The sequence below is a fragment of the Agelaius tricolor genome, unplaced genomic scaffold, assembly GCF_023055355.1.
Source record: "Agelaius tricolor isolate 1412-34295 unplaced genomic scaffold, bAgeTri1.0.p SCAF_27, whole genome shotgun sequence".
Taxonomy (NCBI): Eukaryota; Metazoa; Chordata; class Aves; order Passeriformes; family Icteridae; genus Agelaius; species Agelaius tricolor.
In genome coordinates, this window is record NW_027269287.1 from 8,753,222 (window position 1) to 8,778,618 (window position 25,397).

General features: G+C 40.1%; 1 protein-coding gene across 1 annotated transcript in view; it reads left to right on the forward strand.

The window, feature by feature from the left end:
- Window positions 1-636: 636 nt before the first annotated feature.
- The window catches only part of TRPM6 (transient receptor potential cation channel subfamily M member 6), an 81,538-nt gene continuing 56,777 nt past the window's right edge, over window positions 637-25,397 (forward strand). Inside the window, exons 1-12 of the mRNA XM_071448650.1 lie at window positions 637-720; window positions 1,308-1,433; window positions 7,805-7,884; window positions 8,669-8,707; window positions 17,298-17,478; window positions 17,877-18,090; window positions 18,894-19,018; window positions 19,807-19,978; window positions 21,239-21,413; window positions 22,729-22,852; window positions 23,905-23,977; window positions 24,092-24,192. Of these exons, the coding sequence (XP_071304751.1) occupies window positions 637-720; window positions 1,308-1,433; window positions 7,805-7,884; window positions 8,669-8,707; window positions 17,298-17,478; window positions 17,877-18,090; window positions 18,894-19,018; window positions 19,807-19,978; window positions 21,239-21,413; window positions 22,729-22,852; window positions 23,905-23,977; window positions 24,092-24,192 (1,494 nt within the window). The remainder of the gene's footprint in view (window positions 721-1,307; window positions 1,434-7,804; window positions 7,885-8,668; window positions 8,708-17,297; window positions 17,479-17,876; window positions 18,091-18,893; window positions 19,019-19,806; window positions 19,979-21,238; window positions 21,414-22,728; window positions 22,853-23,904; window positions 23,978-24,091; window positions 24,193-25,397) is intronic.

The window sequence follows — 25,397 nt, forward strand, 5'->3', positions numbered from 1 at the left end:
GTGTCAGCCCTGTGATGTAAGAAAATTAGTGTTTCAACTATGGAAACATTAGTGAGACTTTTCCTAGTGAGCTCCTAGTGCTCTTAGTGCTAGAGATTGCACATGGGTGACGGGGACTTGGTTGTATCTCTGAAGGGTTGGCAGCCTGTTCTGACTCTACTGCTGCTTTAGGCTGCATTGTCAAGTTCAGGCTATGGAAATAAATTTTTTACCAGCCTGGCCAGGGTGAGATGATCCCAGGTTTGATCAGTCCTAGTCCTATCAATTCTATAAGCCAGTGCATTTGATTACCTTGTATTGACTGGCTTTCAATTTAACACCCAAAGAGGCATACTTCTACTAGCACATCCCAAGTGCTTATGAAATATGTCCATCTCTCTGCCTGATGGTCACAGCCAGTGTTTCAGAAAGGCTATGTGGCAGTGCTGTGCAGCCTCAGCCCTCACAGTGAGCTCGTCCTGTCCATTCTCCTTACAGCTCCCTCCTTGCCCCTACTCTGCCCTTCTTTCATCAGATGTGCTACCACAGCTCCTGAGACCATCCCAACACACATGCAGGCATCCTGGTGAGCAGAGAGTGCTGCCAGAAGGCTGGGTGGCATTTGGAGCTGCCGTTTAAGGGAGAGGAGTTGCCATCATGGTGGAGCAGACAGGAGAGTATGCCTTGGAACATAGCACGCCTGCTGGGAGCCTGGAGCACAGCCCAGCTTTGTGCCAGGAGGCCAGTGCTGATGGCTGCCAAGTCGTTCTGTGCAGCCTGGTTTAAACTGCAATCCCAGCTGCTCCTTTCTGCCTGGCCCTGGGGAAACCTCAGCCTTTGGGAGTCACTTTGGCCACTGTTGCAACCCCCAGTGAATAAACAAGGGGATAAACCTGGTGAGGTGGAATATGTCTTGGACATGAGGCTGAAGGTGCAGAAGGACCTGGTGGAAAGCTTAGGGGGGTGTCCAGGTGGTCTCTGGGGCAAAGGGGCACAAAGGGGCCCTGCAGTCCCCTGAGGCTGCTCTCAGGCCATGGGTGACTCTTCCTCCAGCTAGTTTGTTGGTCTGCAATGTTCGATGGATTGATAATGTGACTTATGTGTCATTAAAAACAATTTATTATTAACAGTGAGCTGATGTGGAAAAGGAAAACTTTTTTTTTTGGAAGGTGGTGTGCAGGGCAGAGCTGAGGAGAGAGATAAAACATGTCCAGGTAAGAAATGCAGAAGTGGGGCTGACCATACCTTCAGCCTCTTTAGAAAGTGCCCAAGATGTATTTCCTCTTCCTCTGTAAAATGCAATTTCAGTTCTGTGACCTGTCTTGTAGTGTGTGCAAGGGCCACTGTATGCAGCTGTCAAGCCCAAGAAAATTTTGTTACTATGTGAGACAAGCAATGGAGCAAAACCAAGAATTCTGATAGAAATGACAGTGAACAGTCATATGTCTCCAGAGGTGAGCTGTGTGGATTGCTCGCATCGTGGAATCATAAAAGCACAGAATAATTTGGGTTGACCCTGAAGATCAGCTAGTTCTTACCTACCTGCCACCTTCTTCTAGAGCAGGTTGTTAATAATGTGTGACTTCCTGGGGCTCTTCATGCTTCCTCCAGCTGAATTTTACAACCTGCGTTTGCTTTTCACATCGGATACTACAGATATATCTGACCTTTAGAGAGTCACCTCTGTAGTCAACATTAAACCCTGTGTTGGGAAAACTTAAAACAGGCAAAAGAAAGCTCTGATGTTTACTATCAGATAATTTTTTTCTCTTCCTCCTCCTGGTTTTAACTAGATAGATCTTTGTGATTTTGAATCCTTTGATGAAGGAACACATTTGTCACAGCAGTGAGTAGCTGACCTCTGTGATTGCCCAGTGCTAGGTAGGTAAGACCAAATTTTAAAAAGAACAAATTGATTAGCTCTTGATAAGATCAAGTGCTTAACAAGTAACCAGAACAAGAACTGCCTTTCTGTGACTGGCTTTCAAAGTGGAAATCTGAATGAGACTTGAAGCATTGTATTGACCCTCTGAATAATACATTTGAAACATCATTTTTTTATGGCTTCTTGGATTTTCACTTTAAAATTACTTACAATAAGATCACTTAATTTGGGATATGTAACTTGCTTTGAATATTTATAATTTTCTGATTATATTGTATTAATTCCTAAAAAACCACCAAATGCCTGACTTTCTTTGGGACTGACTTCCCAAATATTGTTGGTAAGATTGGTAGGACTGTCCATTAAAAAATGGTGACAATTTTATCTCCAAAAGAGACACAGTAAAATAAGGCATGGTTATTTTTAAAGATATATAATAATTTTCAAATATAGTTTGGATCAATTTGCCATTTCTTCCTCTATTACTGGTGCCTGCTTCTATTTGCTGCAAGTTTTAGGCATCTCCTATAATTTATTCTGCAATTTGGACTGTTTTTGTCAATAAAAATATTTAGAATATATATTTCTGTATATTTACGTATGACTTACTTGTTCAATAATTAATATTTTATGCTGCCCATTGAACTGGTTTTATAAGAGATGATATACAGTATTATATTGTACATAGTGCCAAAATAAACCAAATATCAGCTTTTAGCGAGGTGGCTGCCATCAGCCATAGGCAGGTTTTTTATTATGTGTATGGGCCACAGTTATGAAGCAGTCAGATCCAAACTGTCAGCAATCACCATGCTTCTAGAACAGTGGGTTTTGGAGTGACCTGCTTTCACTGAATTGCATGTCATGTCACAGAGACTTTTTGCATTTACAGTTGGGGAAACCTGTTTTTAAGCAATTCGCAGATATCTCCTGCCAGTACAAGATTTCTAGCAATGTTTTTGAGACCTGTTTCAAGGATAAAGCTGAAGAATATAAACTGTGGTTTGAGATTTCTTGTGTTTACTTCTTTTGCAAAATCCTGGGATGTTGGCAGCAGTGTTGAGGTGAGGTTTTGTGCGTCCTTTCCCACCTAGCCCAGTGCCATGGGCTGTGCAGAGGGACAGGTCTGCCCAGCCCCTCCCTCTGCAAGACAGGAGCTTCTCCACCAGCACCTGCATTCTGAGCTGGGTGTGCTCTTGGAGCAGTGCTCCTTGATGTGTTTTTCTAAGACATTGCATGTTAAGGGATAGCAGAAAGGCCTACTTAAGCCTTGATCAGTTAATAAACCTAAATAATAGAAAGTAATAAACTAATTGAAGGTCTAATATTCCAGACTGAGATAAGATTTCAATCAGTTCTTTGTTCCCTGTGTCCCAGGAGTCAAGATGAGCTTTTTTCACAGCAAGGGTTTTAGTTTTAGTATTTCCTACACTTTGTTGTCATTTGGTATATGTGTTGGTATTTGTTGTGTTGTGTGGTCTACTCTGGATCAGAAGCACCACATTGGAAAGCCCAATAAAGTCAAAGGGTTTTTGTTTTTTTGGCTAAGCTTGGGTTCAAAATAGTGGAAACAGTTTTATGAGCCTTTGATGCAAGACCCTAATCCAGAAAATCACTTAAGCATACCTACTTAGCTTTTAAGTACAGTTGATTAACTGTGAAAGAAAGTGCTACAGCACTCTGTGGAGTGAAGATTGAATTAGTGTATTTTTGAAATGCTAGCACACTACTTTTGTTTTGATGACAAAAAACCCTAAGATCTCTCTTCAGAATGGCTGATGAGTTATAAGAAGTTCCATTATCCTTCTGTGACTTGGGTCTGCATTTATCCTGCAAGCACAGGTGACTTCTCTTAGTATTTGTACCGTATTTGTGAATACCTAGGTGGATGTTTCCAGTGGATGAGTTTGAATTGGTTATGAGGAAAAAATCACAGACATTCTGCTGGGACCTGAAATTACATACTATCTTTAAAAGGGGAAAATATAAAAACTTCTCAGTGCTACTGAATCTGCAGTCTGCCTGCAAAGGTTTGAGATTAGCTGATAGCTGTTTTATGATTGGCCATGGTGGACAGGTGAACAGTGGAAGCATTCAAATGAAATTATTTGCACAATGTCTTTCAAATCTTAGTGAATTTTTGTGATGAAAATTTTCTGATGAATTCTATTGCTTATAGTTGTGTATTTCCACAGATATGCAGAATCTTGAACACTGGGGCAAAGAAGTAGGTAAGAAAGACTGTAAAAGCAAAAACTGCCAATTAGATGCACCACTGTGTTGTAGTGATGGAGATCAGAGGAACCATAGCCTGTCTGTGTTACAGAGCCAGGTGGTTGTCCTGTGACAGGGTAGCCTGAACATGAGGAAACTCTAGAAGACCTGAGAGGCCATGGAAAACCTCTCATGAGTTCATATTTTACTGCATGTGACCCTGGAGTTTTGCAATGTTTTTCTACCCTATGTGGATCCAGAGTGGTGCTCTTTGTTTAGCAATCAATTGTTACATTGCTTCATACCATAAGCATGCATGGAGTATGTGCTGAACCACAAAATTCCTGCTCTGAAAAGCTTGTGTGAGACAGCCTCTTAAGTGGGAAATCTCTTTAATGCTGGCAGTAATTTAACCAGTTGGTAATGAAGCCATGCAGAGTTTTCAGGGGTAAGGAAGGGTTCAATATATACCAGTGTGCTTAAGCCCCAAGCTCTTGTGAAATAGTCTTGAGTACTAGCTTACAGGAACTCTGGCTGCATTTCAGGTATCTAATGTTACTGCAAGTGACTTGCTACATGTGAAGTTAATTTGCAAAGGGTTTAAGGTATTTTAGGACACTGCTTGCAGTGGATTCTTGCACCACGTGTAATTAGGGGAAGTTCTTTCCCTCCTCTGATGTATTTGAATAAAGGTTTGTCACAGATTGCACCTTGCTGACTTCTCACAGACACCTGAAAAAAGTACCTCCCTCCTTCACAGGCACTAAAAGTCAGTTTGGATTTTTCAGGTATTTCTGATTATTATATTATTATTTCTGATTATTAGCAAGGGTCTTTGCAGGTATGCTGGAGTACTGAGGCAATTTTATTAGCCCCACGATCATCTGTTGCTTTTTTAAAGAGTGTTTGCTTTCATCTAATTTTGAGGGCAAGAAAAGGCCGTATAAAAGTTGCATATGATGCAATTTTTTAAAAGATTTTTTTTTTGCTAATATTTTGACAAATCTGTTCAACAATGCAGAAATAGCAATACTGGCGCTAGTAGTTAAGATCTTTTAGAAAACCCCAGCTCTTTGGAAGTGACATTGTGTACTGGTTTCACTAAACAGAGAGTGTATGAAGAGCTGACGTATGGTGCTTGACAGAACTTTTCAGCTCTTGAAGTACTGTTTTGGCTAAGGCACTGTGTTTCTCTGTTATCAGTACAAATTAGTTTCAGTAAGCTACTTACAACTTGATTGTTCTGCCTAGTTTCCAGCACAACTGTACTTTGCCTAAATGAACTAACCTGTTATATAAACTGGCTAGTCATTGTGTGATTTCTAATTATCTGCACCTGTCTGGAGCTACAATCTGTCATTAAAAGCAATTGCGGCTGTTTTGTCCAAAAATTGATTGTTTCAATAATGGATGACATTATTCTGCACAGAGATGTGTGCCTTCTAATTTTCTTTTGCAGGGAATTGAACAATGTCCAGAGCAGCCTGGCGTTTCATTAGAAAATATGTGTGTCTCTGCCTTTCACCCTAAGGCAGGCATATGTACAGCTAAGGAAACTAAAAGATTGCTGTTTCATATTGACAGTGTAACCTAGTTTTCCTGAGTTTGGTACTTGACCACTGAACGGTGTTTATTGTCTGGGCTTGAAGGAGCCGAATGTTTTCTGCTGCTCTTGGTTTAGTAAAGCCAATTTTGGAGCAGGGAGAGCATACATTAACCCCCTGCTTGGCAGTGTTTATTTGTCACAGTGCATCTACAGGCTTTGGCTTCAGCAGGCCTTTGCAAGGATGGTGGTGGAGGGGTGTGTGGCCTGAGGCAGAAGGAAGCAGAAGCAAAAATGGAAGCCTTCATGTGTTTTTGCTGGATGGGTGGTGGTGAAATCAGTGAGGGGAGCAGCACAGCAGGGCATCACAGGGCTGCGTTGCCCTTCCCTGGAGGCTGGTGAGCCAAGCTCTGTGCACCTGCCCAGACACCCCAGTGGGATGGTGGCACAGTCACTCTCCTTGCTGATAGCACCCCTGCTTTTTGAAGGACCTCTGTGCTAGGCTGGGTTTTTAGTTTTTTTCTGCTCTCACTGCTCAACAGAAAGAATTTTAAAGAAATGGGTGGTGCAAATGTTTCCTTATATATTACACTCTGATCTCTCGCTTTACTTCTGGAAACCTTAATTTTTGAACATTTTGACCTGACAATGTCCCTTTAATACCATATTATGCAAGGATCTCAGACATTAAAGATATTGGAAAAGTGATTAAAAGCAATTTTCTAAAAACTACTCATGTGCCTTAAATTTCAGAGCCAAACTCTCGCCACTCCATTGACTAAATCAGTCTAGAAATCTCCAAAGCCTCTTCTGTGGCAGGGAATTATAAGCAGCAAGCTTAATCCTCAGACTGGTGAGAAAAGAGAAGCCAAAAGTCCCAAACACAGGTCTCAGGACTTCCTTAGAGGGAAAAGTAGGAGGAAAGCTACAATAGAATTGGCTTCAGGTCTTTGGTATATCAGAGCAGAAATTTGCCAGTCAGAAGGAGTGTGTAATTGTATTTTTGTCTCCTCTAGGATTTGGTGGTGAAAAGGATAAGTGTCAATGATGACTGAGATATATGTACCTTATTGTAGTGACAGGGAATATTTTGATTTGCTGTTGAAATTTAATTAAATTATGACATTTTGGAATATTATTCAGAGTTTTGTGAAAGGAGATGCTACAGATGTCTTATACAAAACTAGGAATCAAGTTCTAGGACTTCTGTACATGCTACAGAAGTCTTTTACAAAACTAGGAATCAAGAGCTAGACTAGAAAAGTCTGCAGTTCAGAAGTCTCCTCTTTCCATTTTTATTTGCCCAGGCCTGAAGGTGTGGATGATTGTAAAAAAGTATGAAGTTTCAAACCCCTTTTCCTAATGATATAATCAGTTGAAAAGCCTAAGTAAAGCCTTAGATTAAGAAATTAATGTTCAGGTTCTGCTGTAAATTGTACATACTATGTGAAGATTTTACCTATAAAAATTAAGAATAATTACTTAATTAAGTCCCAGATATTTCGAAGTTCAGCATCCAGCAGTTACTGGTCCTTTCAAGGAATTTGATCCTGATAAACCTGAAAAGAAAGGTTCAGAAATTTACAGGGAGATTCTTTGAAGAATCTGTGTGCTATAGTGGCTGTTCAGTTTGCTGAGCTGTAACAGGCATCACCGACACAGCTCTCCAGGAGGCAGGGGAGAAAGCCCACCTGAGTGGCTTTCACAGTCATCCACCCTGAGTGCTGGGTCCCTGCTTTTGCATTTCACTCTAGACCTATTATTCTGTGAAGAATAATAAAAGAAGGACTCAACCGTCTCCTTCAGGTAGAATGAAAATCTTGCCTTTTTTGACACAGCTTTAGTAAGATTGCAGTTTGCCAGTCTGCTGGCAGAAGAATGCAATACTTAAAGCAATTTTGATTAATCCTTGCCACTTTATTGTACATATGTTTGACAGAACATCTGAATAATTCTCATGGTGGCAATAAATTTAAATATTGATCTTCTTGGGGAATTCTGTAAAGCTTGGAGTTGAAGGGCTAGGACTGTTCAGAGCCGTAGCTTCAGCATGTGGTCTTACACAGAACATGATGGGAATAGCTCTGAGTTATCTATATACAGACGTATTGTCATTACAGTGCAATTTTTGACATCATGTTCCCAAGTTCAGGAATGCATTTATATTTGAAATGTCTTTTTAGCCCCCCAAATCTTGGATTGAAGAGGTCTTCAGTAAAAGAGAATGTTCCCACATTATTCCCAGCTCAAAAGAACCACACAGGTAAAGCAAGCAAATTCTCTTTTTTTTCTGTTACATTTAAAAAGAATCAGAATATTTTTTAGGGGCATTGTGTTTGGTTTGGACAGTGTTTTTTAGTGTCTCAGCCAATGATTGCTGGTCTGTGGGTTTTCATGGATCCCATCCCCAGTCTGTTTTATATGAAACTGTTTATTTGAATGAGAAATTGGTAGCAATTAACCTTACTGTGCTTCTTGGATTTGTTGCTGTTGGTGTGGTAATAAAAACAAGTACAGTATCCGATTAAGAGACTGAATTACATGGAGTTACTGCTGCACCATTTTTCCCGTTCCTTAAAATAATTACTGCTGCTGATCACAGATTTCTGATACAGACATTTCTGGTCATACTGGTGTAGAGTATGAAAAGAGTAAGGAAGAGATCAAATCCTCAACCTATGCTTTAGGAAGCAAACATAACTTGGCATTCCATCAGGTGGATGGTGTGGCCTAGATAAATTGGAGGTCATGCTCTGAGAATGTAAACTTGTAATTTTGAGCATTTGGTTTAGAACACATGGACAGTGTAGCAGATGTAGATAGACAACTCATCTATGAAATGAAGATCTGACATACAGTCTGAGCTGTGAAATGCCAAACAAATCACTGAAGTTATCCGCTGCATTTTCCAGGGGTTAGTGGTGGAGATGACAGCCTGTTTTGTTGTTGATGAGAATTCTTTCACTGTTGAATTGATATACTAAGAATAATGTTAAAGCTGTCTTATTCTACACTAGCATATATTAATCATCGACTTTTCATCACAGATGTCCTACAGGATGCCAGGTGTGCCAGAATTTAATCAGGTAAGAGTGCATAAATATATATGTACTATTTCTATAGTGACCTAGTAATAGGCAATCTTAGTCAAGAAAGCAATGACAAGAGAAATACCCTTCTTGTTTTATGGTCAGAGCAGCATTTCTAGGGATGTGCTGGAGAATGCTTGGCATAAATATAAGTAGAATAAATGGTATGATAACCTTGGATTTATTTGCAATAGAAAATTCTACCCAAATACCTTGCGTGCATGATTTTATTTTAATGTCCTCCTGAGGAATGGAAGGCAGAAATGTGTCTTTAAATGAGAGTCAATTCCAGCTATATCCCAGATTATATGAAGGAGAGTGAGTCTATAGCAATAGAGGACAGTGAGAATTATGGAAAGAATAAAGAAAATTAAGGGAGAAGAAAAAGGGTAAAAGAAATATCCCAATAATAGGATTTTTGAAAATTTTTCATCTTCTCTGCGGTGAGGATTGAGTCTCTGCTTTTGGGAAGGCAAACAACAAAAAATTCATTACTTTGGTGCTTTTAAATTGTGTTATTTTCAGGGAAATTGTATCTTGTGACCTGTATTAAATAGTTGTTTTCAATCCAATATTTGTCATTCAAATGGTATTACCAAACACATTTTGGTACTGTATATTTATGATAATACATTATGAGTTATTGGAACAAAAAGTTCAACTTTCATTTGTTTTGTGTTAAAGGCGTCTGATACTGAGGCAACAACTGGTGACTAGCAAGGTGGTGTAGTCCAGTAGTAGTCCAGTGTAGTCCAACAATCTGTGTTACCATGATTATCTGCCTTTTCATTATGCTTCACGTTTCATTTTGCTTCTGAGATTTACAAGAGTCATGTTTTACAAAGAGTAAATAAATTACTCCTGAAAGTAGATCACTGTAAAGGGCTGATATGCAGCAGAGTGGTGCTGGCATTGTAAGGCAAGTGATTTGTGTTTCTGTTCAGAAAGTGTGAGCTCCTTCTAAGAGAATGGTCTCATGTATATCTTGCTTTAGAGCAGAAGAATAGATATTCAAAGATTTTTGCGAGTCTTTCTGAGAGAAGAAATGTGGGGGGTGTTTTAATGTTTCCTGCTAACCTGCAGATACTCAGCTGTGAATTGCAACCAAAGTTATATTGTCCTTCAAAATACAGTTGTTTAATTTCATCTCAATCAAGACTACAGCAGTTCTGTTGTTCTCCCCCTCTCCCCCCTCAGACCATGTGGTTAGTCAGTCTGGGAAGATCAGTAGGACAAAAATTAACCTACAGAAGTGGAAAACCAAAAGATGAGCTTTCACTAAATCAGCCTCCTTGTCAAACATAGTTTAGCTGCATAAATGTGAATACAACACTTGGAGAGGGAGGAAGAGGAACAGAAAATGTGCACTCCATTGGATGGATTTGGTTTTTTCTTTTACCTTTCTCTGTCAAGACATCCTGTATCTTTGTGTGTCCTTTCTCTTGTAGTTGTTTCTTTCAGTTTTTGCTGAGCATTATCATGCTGTTTAGTTCAATATAAATCCAGTTTGTTGGTCTATGTTTGCAGAATGTGTGTGGGTGTCTAATGTACATTTCAGTCAGCCCTTATCTAGCAAGTACATTTCCCAAATATTAACAGTTCTTGTCTTCTTGAGTATCTGAAAGTGTACAGAGAGCTTTGTTCTAGGAGAATTTTTCTATTTCTAACAAGGAGAAATAATTTCCATATAATTTTTATGACTGGTTATATTGTATTTATTAGATCAGCAATGAAACATGTTTTGGGCCTCCTGGGTTCTGTAGTTTTCCACAACAGTCATAAAATCATGTGGATATACTTGATGCCTACAATAATTTGACCTAATATTGTAGGCAAATAAAATCTTCTAATGATTTCTTTTGTAGAGAACTTGCAAGGTTTGCAAGCTGTTTGTGAATGGAAACAGTTTGTGAATGTGTTATGCAACTAATTTTTTAATTCTAAGTAGAATTACTCCATTTAGAAGTTGCTAATCAAATTTGCTTACCAGCACCTTTGTCCATGCTCCCCTGGTGAGCTGAAATTGGTCTCTATTTACTCTTCTGTGCAGTACTTACAAAAACATCCCAGACAGCAGTTAGAATGGACTCTCTATATGAGTATTCATATATGAGAATACTCTCTATATGAGTATTCAGAAGTGAGGTGTCAATTTCCTGCATCCTTGTACATCTGAGATGTTCTTGCAACTTGTCTATATATCTCACCTTTAAGGCATAAGTTTTAGACACAGCTTCTAAATTGCTGCCTGGGTATTGCACTCTCACTCCTGCAGTTACTTTGACTTCAGTGCCAACCCTTGGGGTTTTCCACTGTTGCTCAAAGGGTGACTTTTCTAGTAATATGCTTTAGTGTTACTGATGATGTTCCCACCTTCTCTGGTAGCTTGGTGAGCTTTTGAGGCAAAAAGGGCAAAGTCATTGCAAAGATGCTTTCCACATATCCATAGGATCAGAGTAACTCAGAGTGTCAGGGACATGGTCTCCAGTATGCTCTGCCAGGGGGGGCAGATGAGGATGCTTCACTCAGTTTGTGAAACCCCCCAAGGATGGAGATGACCCACCTTCCCCAGGTCCTGACTCCACTGCTGGGTTGTCCTCCTGGAAGAAAGGCTGCTTCTTGTTTCCAGCCTCAGACTCCATGTTTCAGCTGTGCTGCTGCCTCTCACCCTTCTGCTATGCCTCACTGAAGAGCCTATCAACATCTTTCTGCATCCTGTCCCATCAGTGCTGGGTGTGTTGTTGGAGCCTCTGAAGCCATGTGTCATCCCAGCAGAATCATCCCCTCTTCTCAGAGATCAAGGGCTCCAGCCCCACCATCTGTGCCCAGCATGGTCACTCTGCCCCTGAAGCCTCTCCAGTTTGCTGGTGTCTCTCCTGTGTTGTGGACTGAAGCTGGAGGTACCAAGCTGGCAGGGGCTCGGTGACAAGCACGGAGCAGAGTGCTTGTCCTCTTATCCCCACAATTATGTTGCAGAAAGCAGTAAGGTGGGTGAGGCATGACTGACCCTCTCTTAATCCTTGTTTACTACTTCCTGTCACTGTCTCCTCCTTCATGTGGCCAGATGTGGGCTCCAGGAGGCCTCACTCCTTGATTTTACTTCAGACTTACAGCCAGATGGCTGGCCTGCAGTTCCACAGGGTGCCTTTTGCCTATTTTTGAAGGCATGCATGACATTTGCCTTTCTCCAGTTATTGAGGACACCCTCATCTTCACAGCCTTGGAATCTGTGCCACTACAGCTTGAGCCCTGTGTCCCAGAGTGTAGGAAACTTCCTTCTCCAGTTTGCTTTGGCAGAGCATTGAATAAAACAAACCTGATTTGCCTGGGTTGAAAAAGGGGAGTGAAAGACCTAATTTCATGGCTTCTGGGTATCAAGAAGTACTTTACTAAAGCAACTCACCTCCTGCATTTCCTTCCAGTTGTTTGGGGTTTGGTTTTGGTTGGTTTGTTAGTTGGTTGGTTTTAAAAATCTGCATCTTTGTCACCAGTTAGTTCTCACTCATCACTACTGAAAACTCTCTCTTTTAGAATGCACATCTCCAGGGTCTTGCAGATGTTTACACCTAACCTGCCCCTAAATGGACAAGTAGTACAGCTGAGGCCTGAGGCAGTTGCATCCGGGTTGTTGAAGGATGTTTGGTTTCTTAAAAGAGGAAAAGTGAAGAATTTATCTCCATTTCCTAGGGTATATTAATTCTGAAATGTCTAAAGGAGACCTGGACTGTCAGCTGTCACTATAAATTACACTGACGTTAATCCTGTAGAAGAGACTGAAGCCTGTTGAAGCCTGTGTGAGAGTAATGACTGAATTTGGAATCTGGGTTATGATTCCAGATGCAAAGCTTTAATGCTAGCTGAGTTTCTGGTATCTTTCTCTCCTGTTTCTAGGACAGGGTTAATTACTTGCAGAAGCCAGCCAGGGGCCTGGCTAGGCCCAGAGGTTGTTCTCTACTATGTCAGGTCATTGCCAAGGCTTGGGGGGAAGGGAATCTCTTCTGGGGAGCAGGGGTCCCTTCTGGTTCAAGGTAGTGCTGTCTTGTCAGGGGTTTTCCATGTGACTTGTTAATTTTTTGTGCCCCTTGTCATCAGTTTGTTGCTGCTGTTCATTGCCTTATCTCGCTGCTGTTTCCAGCAAACTGTTCTTATCTCAACCCATGATCTTTAGCCTTTGTGCCTTCCGTTCTCCTCTGCAGCCCCAGCAGAGGCAAGGGCAGGGGGAGGAGGAAGAGTGAGAGAACGGTGCATGGTTTGACATGTTTCAGTGGGAACACCAGATTGGGGAACTACAGAATCACTAGGTTGTAAGAGACCTTTAAGATCATTGAGTCCAACCCATGTGCTAATACCACCTTAACAAAACCATAGCATCAACTGCCACATCCAGGGATGGTGACTCCACCACCTCCCCATGCAGATGATCCTAGTACTTTATCACTTTATCAGTAAAACACTTTTTTTCCTAATATCCAACTTAAACTTCCCTTGATGCAGTTTAAGACTGTGTCCTCTTGTTCTATCAGTTCCTGCCTGGAGAAAGAGACCGGCCCCCACCTGACTGCAGCCACCTTTCAGGAAGGTGCAGAGAGTGATAAGGTCACCTCTGAGTCTCCTTTTCTCCAGGCTAAACACCCCCAGCTCCCTCAGTTATTCCTCATGGAGCTTGTGTTGTAAACCCCTTACCAGCCTTGTTGCCATCCTCTGGATGCATTCAAGTATCTCAATGTCTTCCTAAACCATGGAATACCATTCCTAAAACATGGCAGCCTTATTTGGCACCTAATGTGCAGAAGAGCTGAGATAACAGAGTCACTTGGAAACAAGTTTGATCTCAGTATTTCACAGTAGGCATGGAGCCGTGGGCCACAACATTAGTAGGTCTGTTCATGTGGCTGTGGTACCCAATGCTGTATATGTTGCCACATGAACTCCTTCCAATGATCTTTCCCTAAGCAGGGTGTAGAATCAAGATTGCTTTGTTGCTCTGCTGTGTGATATCACTTATGGCATCATAGCATCAAGGGCCGTGAAGGTCATTTGTGATGTTTGTTCAGTGTTGCTCTCCTAACCTGATCTTGGGTGCTACCTTTGGGAGTCCATTAATGATTGTATAAAGTCCACGGGGAAAACAGCGGAGGGTGATTTTCTGCAGCTTTTCATCCCCTTTTCCTCCTTCAGGCCTGTTATGACAGCTTTGGAGAATTTTTTTTTTTTTTTGGATGTTGAGGAAACCATGTTCTTGTTGCTAAGCCTGCTAGGTTCCCCAACATGGTCCACACCATGGTTAGAGACAAGAAAGAGATTTCTGGGAGGGTTGTTCAGAGTTCTGCCCCAAGGACGGACAATCATGAGTGGCATTCAATGTAGAAGGACATGGGCCAGTATTTGGAAGACTTCTCCAGTGAATTGGAAGTTCACCCCTAATCCACTACAGGACCCTGTTGAAATGATAAAATATATAATGGAAAAATGCTGTGCCAGTTCCAGAGAGGTGCAAAGTTATGCAACATGCTGGGCTCTGACTGCTTTTTATTGAACACTGCTCAATACTAGAATGTGCCCTCTGGAGGAGGACAAGGAAAGCAAAGCAAGAAGCACTGTGGCCACTCAACTGCACCTGAACCAGAGGAACAGCCAGTGCCAGTAGTGGTTGCTCCTACAAATGAAGAAATCCAAGACCAAATCAGTTCACTTAGTTGAAGAGGAAGTAGGGCCTTCATGACAGGAGGAAGAGGGAGAGCCAGGTTCCCTGATCCCTATCCCTTGGCGAGCTGTGAGATATGTGAAAAAGATTTCAGCTGCCAGTCAGGTAACCTGGCTGCTCTGATGCTCAGGTGTTGTGGCCCATGATATGAAACTAGATGGTAATGAGGCTGAGGAGCTGGGATCCCTGTCCCAGGATCTGTCATTGACAAGAGCACTGGGAAGAGGACAGAAGCTCTCAGCCTTTGGAGGTGACTCCTGTCAAGCGTGAGAGAAAGGTTCTCTCTCAGGGATGATTTAGTAGTGCACCCAGCCAGGTGGGGCACCATGGAGAAAGCTATCCAGTATCTGGGAGAATGAGTGTTCTGGAGGTAATCTCTAGGGATTCAAATAAGGTGCAGTCCCCTGTAGATCTGGATGGGGTCCAGAGTGCACAATCCACGTGGCAGAAGTTTGAACGGAGCACATGATCATCGTACACCAACTCACTGGCATCCATGTCCGTGACAGGAGGAGAACAAACAGTGCTTCAGGTAACTACAGGATTCCAGCAAGATGAAGATGACTTTTTTTGTTTCCTGACCGACTTGCACCTTGGCTGTGGAAAGACTGGCCAAGACTGCAGACAGATTCAAAAGGCTCAAGTAAGGTAGAGAGGAAATGTCCCATTCCCCACCAGTATGGACTTGTGTCTCTGCTATTGGGAGCAAGTGGACCAGTTCAAGAGAGAGGGTACTGATGATGAGCAAACCTGTGATTTTTGTTGCATGACCATGGAGACAATATGTGGACGTGGGATGGAAAATTCTCCTAAAGACTTCTTTTGCCATAAACCAAAGTAAGGTTCAACTAGCTGCCCAGGAAATTCAGTTAGGAATAAAATTCAATTTAGGAGTAAAATGACAGGATAGATGTCATCAAATTCCAATGGATGTGGTCAACACATTAATACCTGTGATCCCAGCCAACCAGCAAGAAAGAAGCACAGGCTTTCCTAGGTGTTGTGGGTTTTTGAAGGATCTGTGTTTAGGATTACAGTCAGATTGAAAGTCCTCTCGATCAAGTGACCTGAAAGAAGAATGATTTTAAGTGGGGTCCTGAACAAGCTTTTGAACAAATCAAACTGGAGGCTGATTGTGCAACAGTTCTTGCACTGTCATGTCAGGACAAGATGTGAAAAGCGTGCTCTACATTGCAGGTGGGGAGAATGGTCCTTTCTGGAGCCTCTGGAAAAATGTATCTGGAGAGGCTCAAGGAACTCCTTGGGTTCTGGAGTCAGGGATGTTCTTGGTTGCAGAATGGTACTCCCCAGTTCAGTGCCCCCACTGAGATTCTCCAAAACCACATGCCTCTCTCGCCCACTCCATCTTCCCCTCCCACTTTCCACTGCAGTGGGGTGAAGCTGAGAACTGGAGACACAAAAGGCAAAAAGATCATGGTTTGAGATAAGAACAATATACTGGAAATAGCACACCAGCCCTCCTGCCCTGGAAGGCATCTAGGACAGACAGAATCCACAGCCATGGGCTCAGCGAACTCTACAGATATCTTGGAGGGATTGCCATTGACTATGATACCTAAATGATACTTAAGCTTGTGTGTCTATATGTTTATATGTATTTGTATGTATAGATACACATGTACATGTGTGTGTATATGTATGTAAGTATGTATGTATATATGTATGTAAGTACGTATGTATGTACGTATGTATGTATGTATGTAATTTTAAGGCATATGATTTGGTCATGACATAGATGGTATAGAATAAGGGGTGAAAAATGTTCCCATTCCTGCCAGAACAGAGTTATTTTCTGCAGGAGCCAAGGGGGGCATGGCTAGGATTTAGGGGTTATTCTCCATCACCTCATATCACTGCTGGGAGTAAGGGATTCTCTCTCTTCCAAGGAGTACCACAGAATATGCTGAGTCCACAGTGAGCACTGAGCCCTGACAGGGCTATTCCCAAGAGTCATACCATGTGCTGAAAGGTATGGGCTGGCATAGAGTGACAGAGGTAGAGGTTAGGTGTTGTCTATTGTTGAGGGGTTTCTGTGTGAAATATTCATTTCTTGTGCTGTTTATTATTAGTATTGTTGCTGTTACTGTTTGATCTTGTCTTGTTGATGTTTCCAGTAAATTGTTCTTATCCCATTCTGCAATCTTTACCTTATGTATCTCCAGTTCTTCTCTCCAGTGCACTGCATGGAGAAGGGAAGGGAAAGGGGTGAGTGAGTGAGCAGTGTGTGGTTTGGAGAGTCTCGGTGGGAGCATTAAAGTGAGGATTACTATACCCAAACCATGACAATCTCCCTCAATACTGCACTTCAATCCATGTATTTCATATATGCACTCTGCTGGCTTCCAAGAGTTAACATAAAGGTCACCCTGAAATTCTCCTCCTGATTGTTGAGGATAACTCCTAGATCTTCCTTTAGTACTTAGAATAACCAGTGGTAATACTCATAGCAAACCTCAGTGTCCTACAACATTTCTCTGAACTGGAACAGGTCAGAACCTGCATTGCTCAGGTCAGAATTTCTGTATGGGACTCTCAAACAGTTACAGAACCACACAGAATCACAGCATGGTTTGGATTGGAAGGGACTATTGAAGACTGTTCAGTTCAATCCCCCCAACTGTTATTAGTGTTCCTCAGATAGAGAAAAAATTCTATACCCAACTAAACATATTTAGGATATAATTCAATGCCACTTTGCTATTGTTGCAATTTTTTTCAACACAGCTAATTTTTACTGCATTCCATGTGAGACAACTGCAGTATTTTTCTTTGTAGGAAGTTATTTGGGCCATTCACATGTAAATTCTAAAGCTGTATGCAAGTGAGTCTGATTTAAAATAATTTCTGTACTTTTAATGTGAGGTGCTGCTGTGGACGGCTGATTGGAGAGCACCCAGGAACAGAATGCAGCTGGCCTGTTTATCAGGCTGGCTCACAGAGCAATGGTAGAGAATGGTCTGTGCAAAAACACACAAAGATGAGTCCAACAGACGCGTTTGGTACAATCAATTTTCAAGATGGAGACCGCACGTACCATGCCAAGGTAATAGTTGCTGTGTTTATATGTCTGACTTATTTTTGCAATTTCAGCATAAGAAAAGAAAGGCAAACAAAGGCAAAAATTTGATTGGGTGCATATCAGATTGATTGCCTTAAAGAGGGCAGGGGAATCTAAAAGGAAACTGGTTTAAAATGTGTGTATATTTTTATGTTGAACTTCACTTAGGGATAGGGATATATTAACTTAGGTTAACTTAGGTTAGGGATACATTGTCTGTATTGCTCACATGCATTTTGGTGCTATTGTGTTAGAGTAGTATGACAGCTCTAATCCTTCACAAATCTGCAGGACATTAATCCTTAGAACTTTGTAGTGTGTTGTAGTTTCTTCTCCTGAAGAATTTAAAAGATGTTTATTTTACCCATTATTTTCCTTTTCAGTATATTAGACTTTCTTATGACAGCAATTTGGATCAGCTGTTGCACCTGATGGTTAAAGAATGGCAGATGGAATTGCCAAAGCTAGTGATCTCTGTTCATGGAGGCATTCAAAATTTCAAGCTTCCCTCAAAGGTCAAGCAGGTTTTCAGCAAAGGGCTGGTGAAAGCAGCTGAGTCGACAGGAGCATGGATAATTACAGAAGGCGTCAACAGCGGTAGTGTAATTATTTTTCTTTGTTTCACTTTTCCTTTTGGTGTTTTTTCCCTGCCTAATAACATGTAGGGTCAAAATAGAGTGAAATTATCTGAAAATTGGTGATATGTTAATACAAAATGAAGCCGTTTTTATATAAAGAGCAGTGCATAATTCAAAGAGTGGGATCATGTTAGTTTGCTGTTGACACACATTCTGCATATTTTAATTAGAGCAGAGTATTCTGCATGTATTAAGAAACACTGCATATAGCCAGAACTTACTTGCAGTAAATTTATCTGCTTCTTTAAAATATTTGGGTTTTGTGGACTATGATTAGTATTTTTGAAACAAATTTCAAAGCTCAATTTAACTTGTGTTTTATAATTGATAAAGTTTTGAATCAGGATAATCCAATAATTAGCCTATTAGTAGCTGAAAATCTTTTTGGACTACTCTCAAAAACTCAGAGGGGTCAGTAAACAGTGGAACTGAAAGTTTTACTTCTTTAGCTGTTATTCAATCTGGTGATCTTACAGGAGAACTGTCCTGGGCATTTATGTAACTAATGAAGTTTTATAGATGTGAAAAGCACCATTAGCAACATGTAAGAGTATTATTAATTAGAAATATGTGCTGAATTTGAAGCAGTGGTACATTACACCAGAGCTGTGAAGTGTACCTCAAATACACAAGTTGGGTACAACATTTTGGTTTTGGTTGAAACACAACTACAGTACAAATTATGTGATGTGAAAACTTTCTTGGTGTCCTGTAACAGGTCTCTGAATATGGAAAAAAATTATCATTTGATTATCTGTTTAGGAGCGTCCAGGCACGTGGGGGATGCACTCAAAGGCCGTGCCTCACCACACCTGAGAAAGATCTGTGCTATTGGGATTCCTCCATGGGGTATCATTGAGAATCAGAGGGATCTCATTGGAAAAGATGTGAGTTGGATGCATTTTAATTACAAAAGCCTTCGTGGGATGTTCATGGGATGTTAGAGCTTTCTTGCATACCTGATTTTCTTCTAGATTAACTTCACTAGTTTGATCTTTTTTTCACTATGATAGAGGATTAGATTTTACTCAGCAACAGAATTTTGCATGGCATGTTGAGGCACTGCATTTTGCATTTTATGTATAAATGAATATCTTTAAAATACTTCTCTTCTTACAGGAAATTGCCATTCCTTTTTAAAATTTTGTAATTATGTAGGCAACTCTCTTGTAGTTGTAAATTGTTTTTCTATATTAAGATTCAGAATGAACAGTCAGGTTAGCAATGTATAATAGGCTAATAAATAAGCTATTAATAGGTGTATTATTTTATTCACAGTCTATTTTATATTCACAAACTATGACTTTATGTGAGGGCATAATCTACTCAAGTGTCTAAAAGAACTTAAGTAGTAAGGTGAAATCATTCCTGATAAATGTTAGCTCACATATTATTAATGGGAATACAACCCAGGGAAACTATGCCATGGTGTTCCAGCTGTTGCAAAGAATGCCAGGCAGTGACTCTAAGGGTTGTAAACCCAATCAGAAGTGTTTTCTGGGGTATTAATTACGGATTTGTTGCTGTTAAGAATCAAATGTTTGAGTAGCTCTAAAATCGTGATGGAGATTTCTGAACAGCCACACTGTGGTGAAGAAATACATACAAGTGAGGAAACATAAATTGTGCTATTTTGTTGGTTTCTTTGAGGACATTTTTATTTTGGTTTTCTCAGGTAGTTTGCCTGTACCAGACTCTTGGTAACCCACTCAGCAAGCTGAGTACGCTCAACAGCATGCATTCTCATTTTCTAATGGCAGATGATGGGACAGTAGGCAAGTATGGGAATGAAATGATGCTCAGGAGGAATTTGGAGAAGTACATGTCACTTCAAAAAATACACACAAGTGAGTATTGCTGTGGCATATTGCTTTATGACAGAAAAACCTACCCTAAAAGATGGGGAGGTACTTTACCTTTCATGTTATGTATTGTACATCTTGATTTGCCATAGCTTTCACTGAGGTCAAATGTCATTAATTGTATGTGTTTTGAACTCTAAAACTCAGGAAAATGAAAGGACAGCATTTTTATAAAGCATTATGCATATGGATGAACTTACAAATGGGTGTTTCTCAGTTGTAGAGACATCTAAATGACTCAGATTATTTAGAAAATATTGAGCATTTGCTCACAGTTTTATGTGGTCGCTATTTCACCACTAGATACTTCCCCAGCATTTTGTGAGATGGAAAGATTGTTACATTCAGTGGAATTCAAATCCTTTTTACCATGTTAACTACTTTTGCCCTCATCACTCCTCTCTACTGCAAGTCTATGACCTCCTCAAGTACAGCAATGAAGAGTGGTTGCAGAAGCAAAACCTTTAGCCAGTGTTTGACAGATTGCATTGCTTCCACTGTTTATTTATAGAGTAAATAAGTTACAGTAAAGAAATAATTAAATAAATATTTATTACATAGACAATTATTTCCTTTTATGCACTTATTGTACAAATTATTTGTGGAAGTTCACTCTTACCTAGTCATTCAAATCTTGAGGTATGTTAAAAAGGCATTAGTATTACGATGTTGATGTTGCTTCCTTTATCTGCTCACATAATAGAATTGACAAACTTAGAAACCAACTCAATTTTTAACATGTTCATGTATAGAGCTTTTTACTTGGACTCTTTTATTTTCTTAGTATGAGCTTTTGCAAGTCAGGCTTTCACTTTCATTTCTATTGCATTGTACTTGAAATTCTTTTCTGTTTTTTTTAAAAACCTGCCCTGCTGATGTAACTCTGGGAAGAGTCTCTGAAGAAATACCTGATTACTTTTCTATGTCTGTAGGTAAATACATGGCTGTTGAACATGTTTCAAATGCCCTTGCATGTGACAACTATTATAAAGGGAAGAGGGGTATTTAGAAGGATTTTCTTTCTTCCTGATGGTTTCAGTTTTTTCAGTAGTTTTTCATGATCTTTTTTGATCGAGTTGAAGAAGTTTTCTGAAAGTCTTAAAAGATGTAAATGAAATGACAGATGGTGAAGGAATTATTTCCTCTCCATGTTGAACCATGTATAAGTATTTTTTCCCCAATGTTTTGACTTTTGTGTGTGTGACTGAGATTTGTTTGTAACTGGTTAGGTGTGTTTTGAAACAGGAATGGGCCAAGGTGTTCCCATGGTCGGGCTGGTGCTGGAAGGAGGCCCCAGTGTGATCCTGATGGTGTGGGAGTACGTGAGGGCCAGCCCAGCTGTGCCAGTGGTGGTCTACGAGGGCACTGGCAGAGCTGCAGATATCCTGGCCTTTGCCCACAAGCACACGGGTGACACGGGGTGAGTAGTGGCACAATGCTCCTCCTCCCTGGTCTGCCATGCTGGCAAGCACCTGCAAACCCCTGTCTCAAACTACTGGGATCATTTCTAATGCTTCTGGTAATGATGCCCCTCTGGTCTTTTGCCAGCTTTAACTTCTGTGGTAAGAGAATGGAGTTTCTTTCTTCCCTGCCTCAAACTAGTGCTGAGATAATTATTCTGCCAAATTTACTATGGCTTTTTTGAAGAGAGAAAACTGCATGTAGCTACTCTGAGTTATGAAATTTCTCACCTTTGCTGAGACACACTAATGGACTACCCCCAGAGTATTTGCTATTGTTTCAGCTCAGCTATGTCTCTAGCTATCAATATTCTGTCTGTAGGCTTGGATTTGGATTGTACAAAACTTTTGAGACTAGGGTTCACTGCTGTAGAAGCTAGGGTTCACTGCTGTAGAAGCCTCAGACTGGAGTAGAAGGAAGACTCGGTTTCTTCATCTTTGGTTTTGGGTTCTCAGTGGTAGCCCAGTCACCTTTGTCAAGGTGCCTATGTCACCACCAGTCCAGTCTCAGCTGCAGACTCTATTGAAGCTGCCCTGGTGAAAATTCTGCATCCAAACTGGACATAAAAATATATGTTTGCATAGCAATTTAATATTATATGTAAAAGTTTTTCAAAGTCAAATGGCTTTTTAAATAAAAATTGAATTTTAAAGAGGTCACTGTGTTCACTCCCATTTAAGAAAATGAACTATTTAATAAACTTCATATCCTAATTTTTTACTTATTGTCTTTCATGAATATACTTTTGGATATGTGGTATTTACCCCTAGTGTGTTTGAGAACTTTTTTCTTCACTTGCTTTTTCCCCTGTATTTATGACATTTTAAAAAAATTCCTTCCATTAAAAAAAAAAGGAAAATATGAATGGAAAGGCTAACAGAAAGACAAAAATGAGGAAAAATGGGAGAGATATGAAGTCTAATGAGCAAATGGTAAGGAATTTCATTTTATGTCTATTTTTCTTTCTTTATTGAAAGAAAGAAAAATCACTTTCAGTAATTTTTAGCTCTGTGTTCACAGAAAATCCTTTGAAAATTGTTAATTTACTAATGTGTTGTATTTTCAATAGTAAATATGTATGTCAGAACAAATGTGTATGTGATTAATAATTTATATTATGGGATAACTTTTCTTTGTGTTGAATGACAGATTAAGTCAACAGGGAAGTAGAAGAAAAAGAAATTTCTCCTAATTTCAGCTTTTCTGATGAGCCATTTGGGTGGGTAAGAAATATCTAAAATAGAATTGTCATTGATTATAGGTCTGTTTTCCAGGGATCTGCGCCCTCAGGTGAAGGAGGAGATCTTAATGATGATTCAGAACATATTTAGATTGGAAGAGAAGCAGTCCAGTCGTCTATTTCATGTTTTGATGGAATGCATGAAACACAAAGAGTCTGTGAGTAGGGTTCATGTGCTGAGTTTAGGAGGTCTTCATTTCCTGTTACTCTTTTTGCTCTTTCTCTGGTGGGCTGGCATGGGCACAGGTGCTATATCTAAGATAAAGATAACAGAGTTGTGTCTGTGCCAATTTCTATATTGAATAGCTCTATAGAGCTTGTTTAGTTAACTTACCAAGTTTCAGTTTCAAACATCGTTAATAAAATGAGAGCCTTTCTGATTTTAATAAAAGACCAAATATCTTTGTTTTCCCAAGAAAGATCAAGTAATTCCTAAATTTTTCTTCTCCGTTAGAGTCTTATTTATGATTTAGAAAGGTTTCCTTCCATTCTCCTTCTCACTAGAGAATTGTGCTAGAACTTATCTCTGAAACACTGCTAGTAACTGGAAATCCCCTCCCTCCCTCCAGCTGCTGGCCATGCACTTGAGTAAACCATATTGGCTGCCACCAGTCACCATCTTATTTTCCATGTGACAGCATAGTTTCCAGAAGCATCTGCTCCATGCTTGTGCTGAATCTGATTGGCCTGTAGTTCCCTAGGTCTTTCTTTTTAGCCTTTTAAAAAACAGTAGTTTTGTTTCCCCTTTTCCAGTTACTTTGCCTCTGTCACAACCTTTCAAATATGATGGAGTTCCCAGTATTTAAACAAATAATGATAATTGGACTAATAATCACTAAAATGGATGCTACCCAGTACATTTTTAGTATTTTTTGTATTACTTTATTGGAGTGTCTGTTTTCTAGTTGAGAACTGGGTGAATATCAGCAATGTTGCATTTGTACATTTCTCAGGTTTAGAGGTTAATCAAAAGGAAACAAACTCATGTAGACTCTTGCAGTAGGTTTATTCCAATTTTCCTGGTGTGCCATTGCATTAAAAACCAAAATGGTGCACTTTCTGTCTGAAGCAAAGGAAAATTGTGTCTGGACCCTTGCCATTGTTTGTGTTGAAATGTGTATGATTTAATCTACCACAGCCCATACAAAGGAGAAATAACTACAGACTTCTCTGCCTCACCTCAAACAGTGTACTTCTGCAATTCTAACAGATAACCATATTTGATGCCGAGTCAGAAGATGAGCAGGACATTGATTTGGCAATTCTGACAGCACTCTTGAAAGGTATTGAAAAATACGACCTGTTTTTATCTGGCATGCAGTCTCACTGACTTATCTTTACAAAGCAAGGGAGTAACATAAATATGTGGAAACTGATAAATCCTTGCTGTCTCCTAGGTACGAATATATCTGCTTCAGATCAGCTAGATTTGGCATTGGCCTGGAACCAGCTAGATATTGCCAAGAAACACATACTTGTTTATGGACAACACTGGAAGGTACTATTACCTCCTCTTTCTGACCCTGTCTTTACACTTTTTTTTGGTGACTAATTTTTAATGATTTGCATTTGTCAAGCTTTAATTAATAGTTTGAAGACTGGACTCAGTCTTGTGTAGTCTGCTTCAACATTGGAGGAGCATTACCCTTAAAACAGTGAAGTATTCCACTATGCAGTGAGTCAGATCACATTTGTTTTTTCAGAGAAGAGATGATATCCTAAGGTTGGTTTTGCTGTGAGCTTTTCCAAGTAGTTTCAGTTTCATTCTGGGTATGTATTTTTCAAGCCTGTGTTGGCAATCAGTGGTGCTTAGGGATATTTCATTGTAGCTTAGAATACTCTTTTCTCCAAAGATATAAACCCCAAAAGGGGTGTTGCATCTGTTTTCCTACCTCTAGACGGAAATACAGAAATCCCAGAGTAAATCACCAGGTAAAAAAAAAAGTCATGTCATTATTTTAGATATAGTTTCTTAGGAATCGTTGCAATGAGAGAGTTATGATCCAATTATAAGAGATGTCTCTACTCAATTTAAGGTGTAGAAGAGACCATGCTCAATAGCAGAGATTTTTTAACAGTGAATGTGAGGTATGAGAAGGGGACAGAGAAAGAGAGTGAGAGAGAGAGGTTAAAGAAAAGATACCACCACAGGGATTCCTGCAGTGTCCTGTTGGTTATTCTTCACCCTGGTCTTCAGAGGTGAGGTGCCTGAGCTGTCCTTCTGGAGGTACCACTTTTACACAGTCTAAGTACCAGATACTCACAAGATGTGCTGTTCCCATATGGGAAATCCCGTTCCCATAACTTGAGTTGGCATGTGGATAAGCACTTGCTTCCTTTCTCGCTGTTTGCTACAGTGGGAATTTTTGTCCAGATGCTAACCAAACCTTTACTTCCCTTAGGCCTGGAATTAACTCTTTCCTGCTGTGCCATCTGTGCTTATCTCAGGTTCTGTTGTGGTGGCTTATCTTATCAGGACAGTGTTTTGGCACAACTAAATGCATTTTTAGGTTCTTACAGAAGGCAAGCCAGGATTTAGACTTGCATGTGTGTGAAAGAACATACAATAGCAATTTAATTAATTAATTAATTAATTAAATTTAAATTATGGTTTTCAAATTTTCATATGTACTTAAATATAACCCTCCATAAATGAGGTTTTTTTGTACATAAGAAGATTTTTATAGGTGACAAATATAAAAC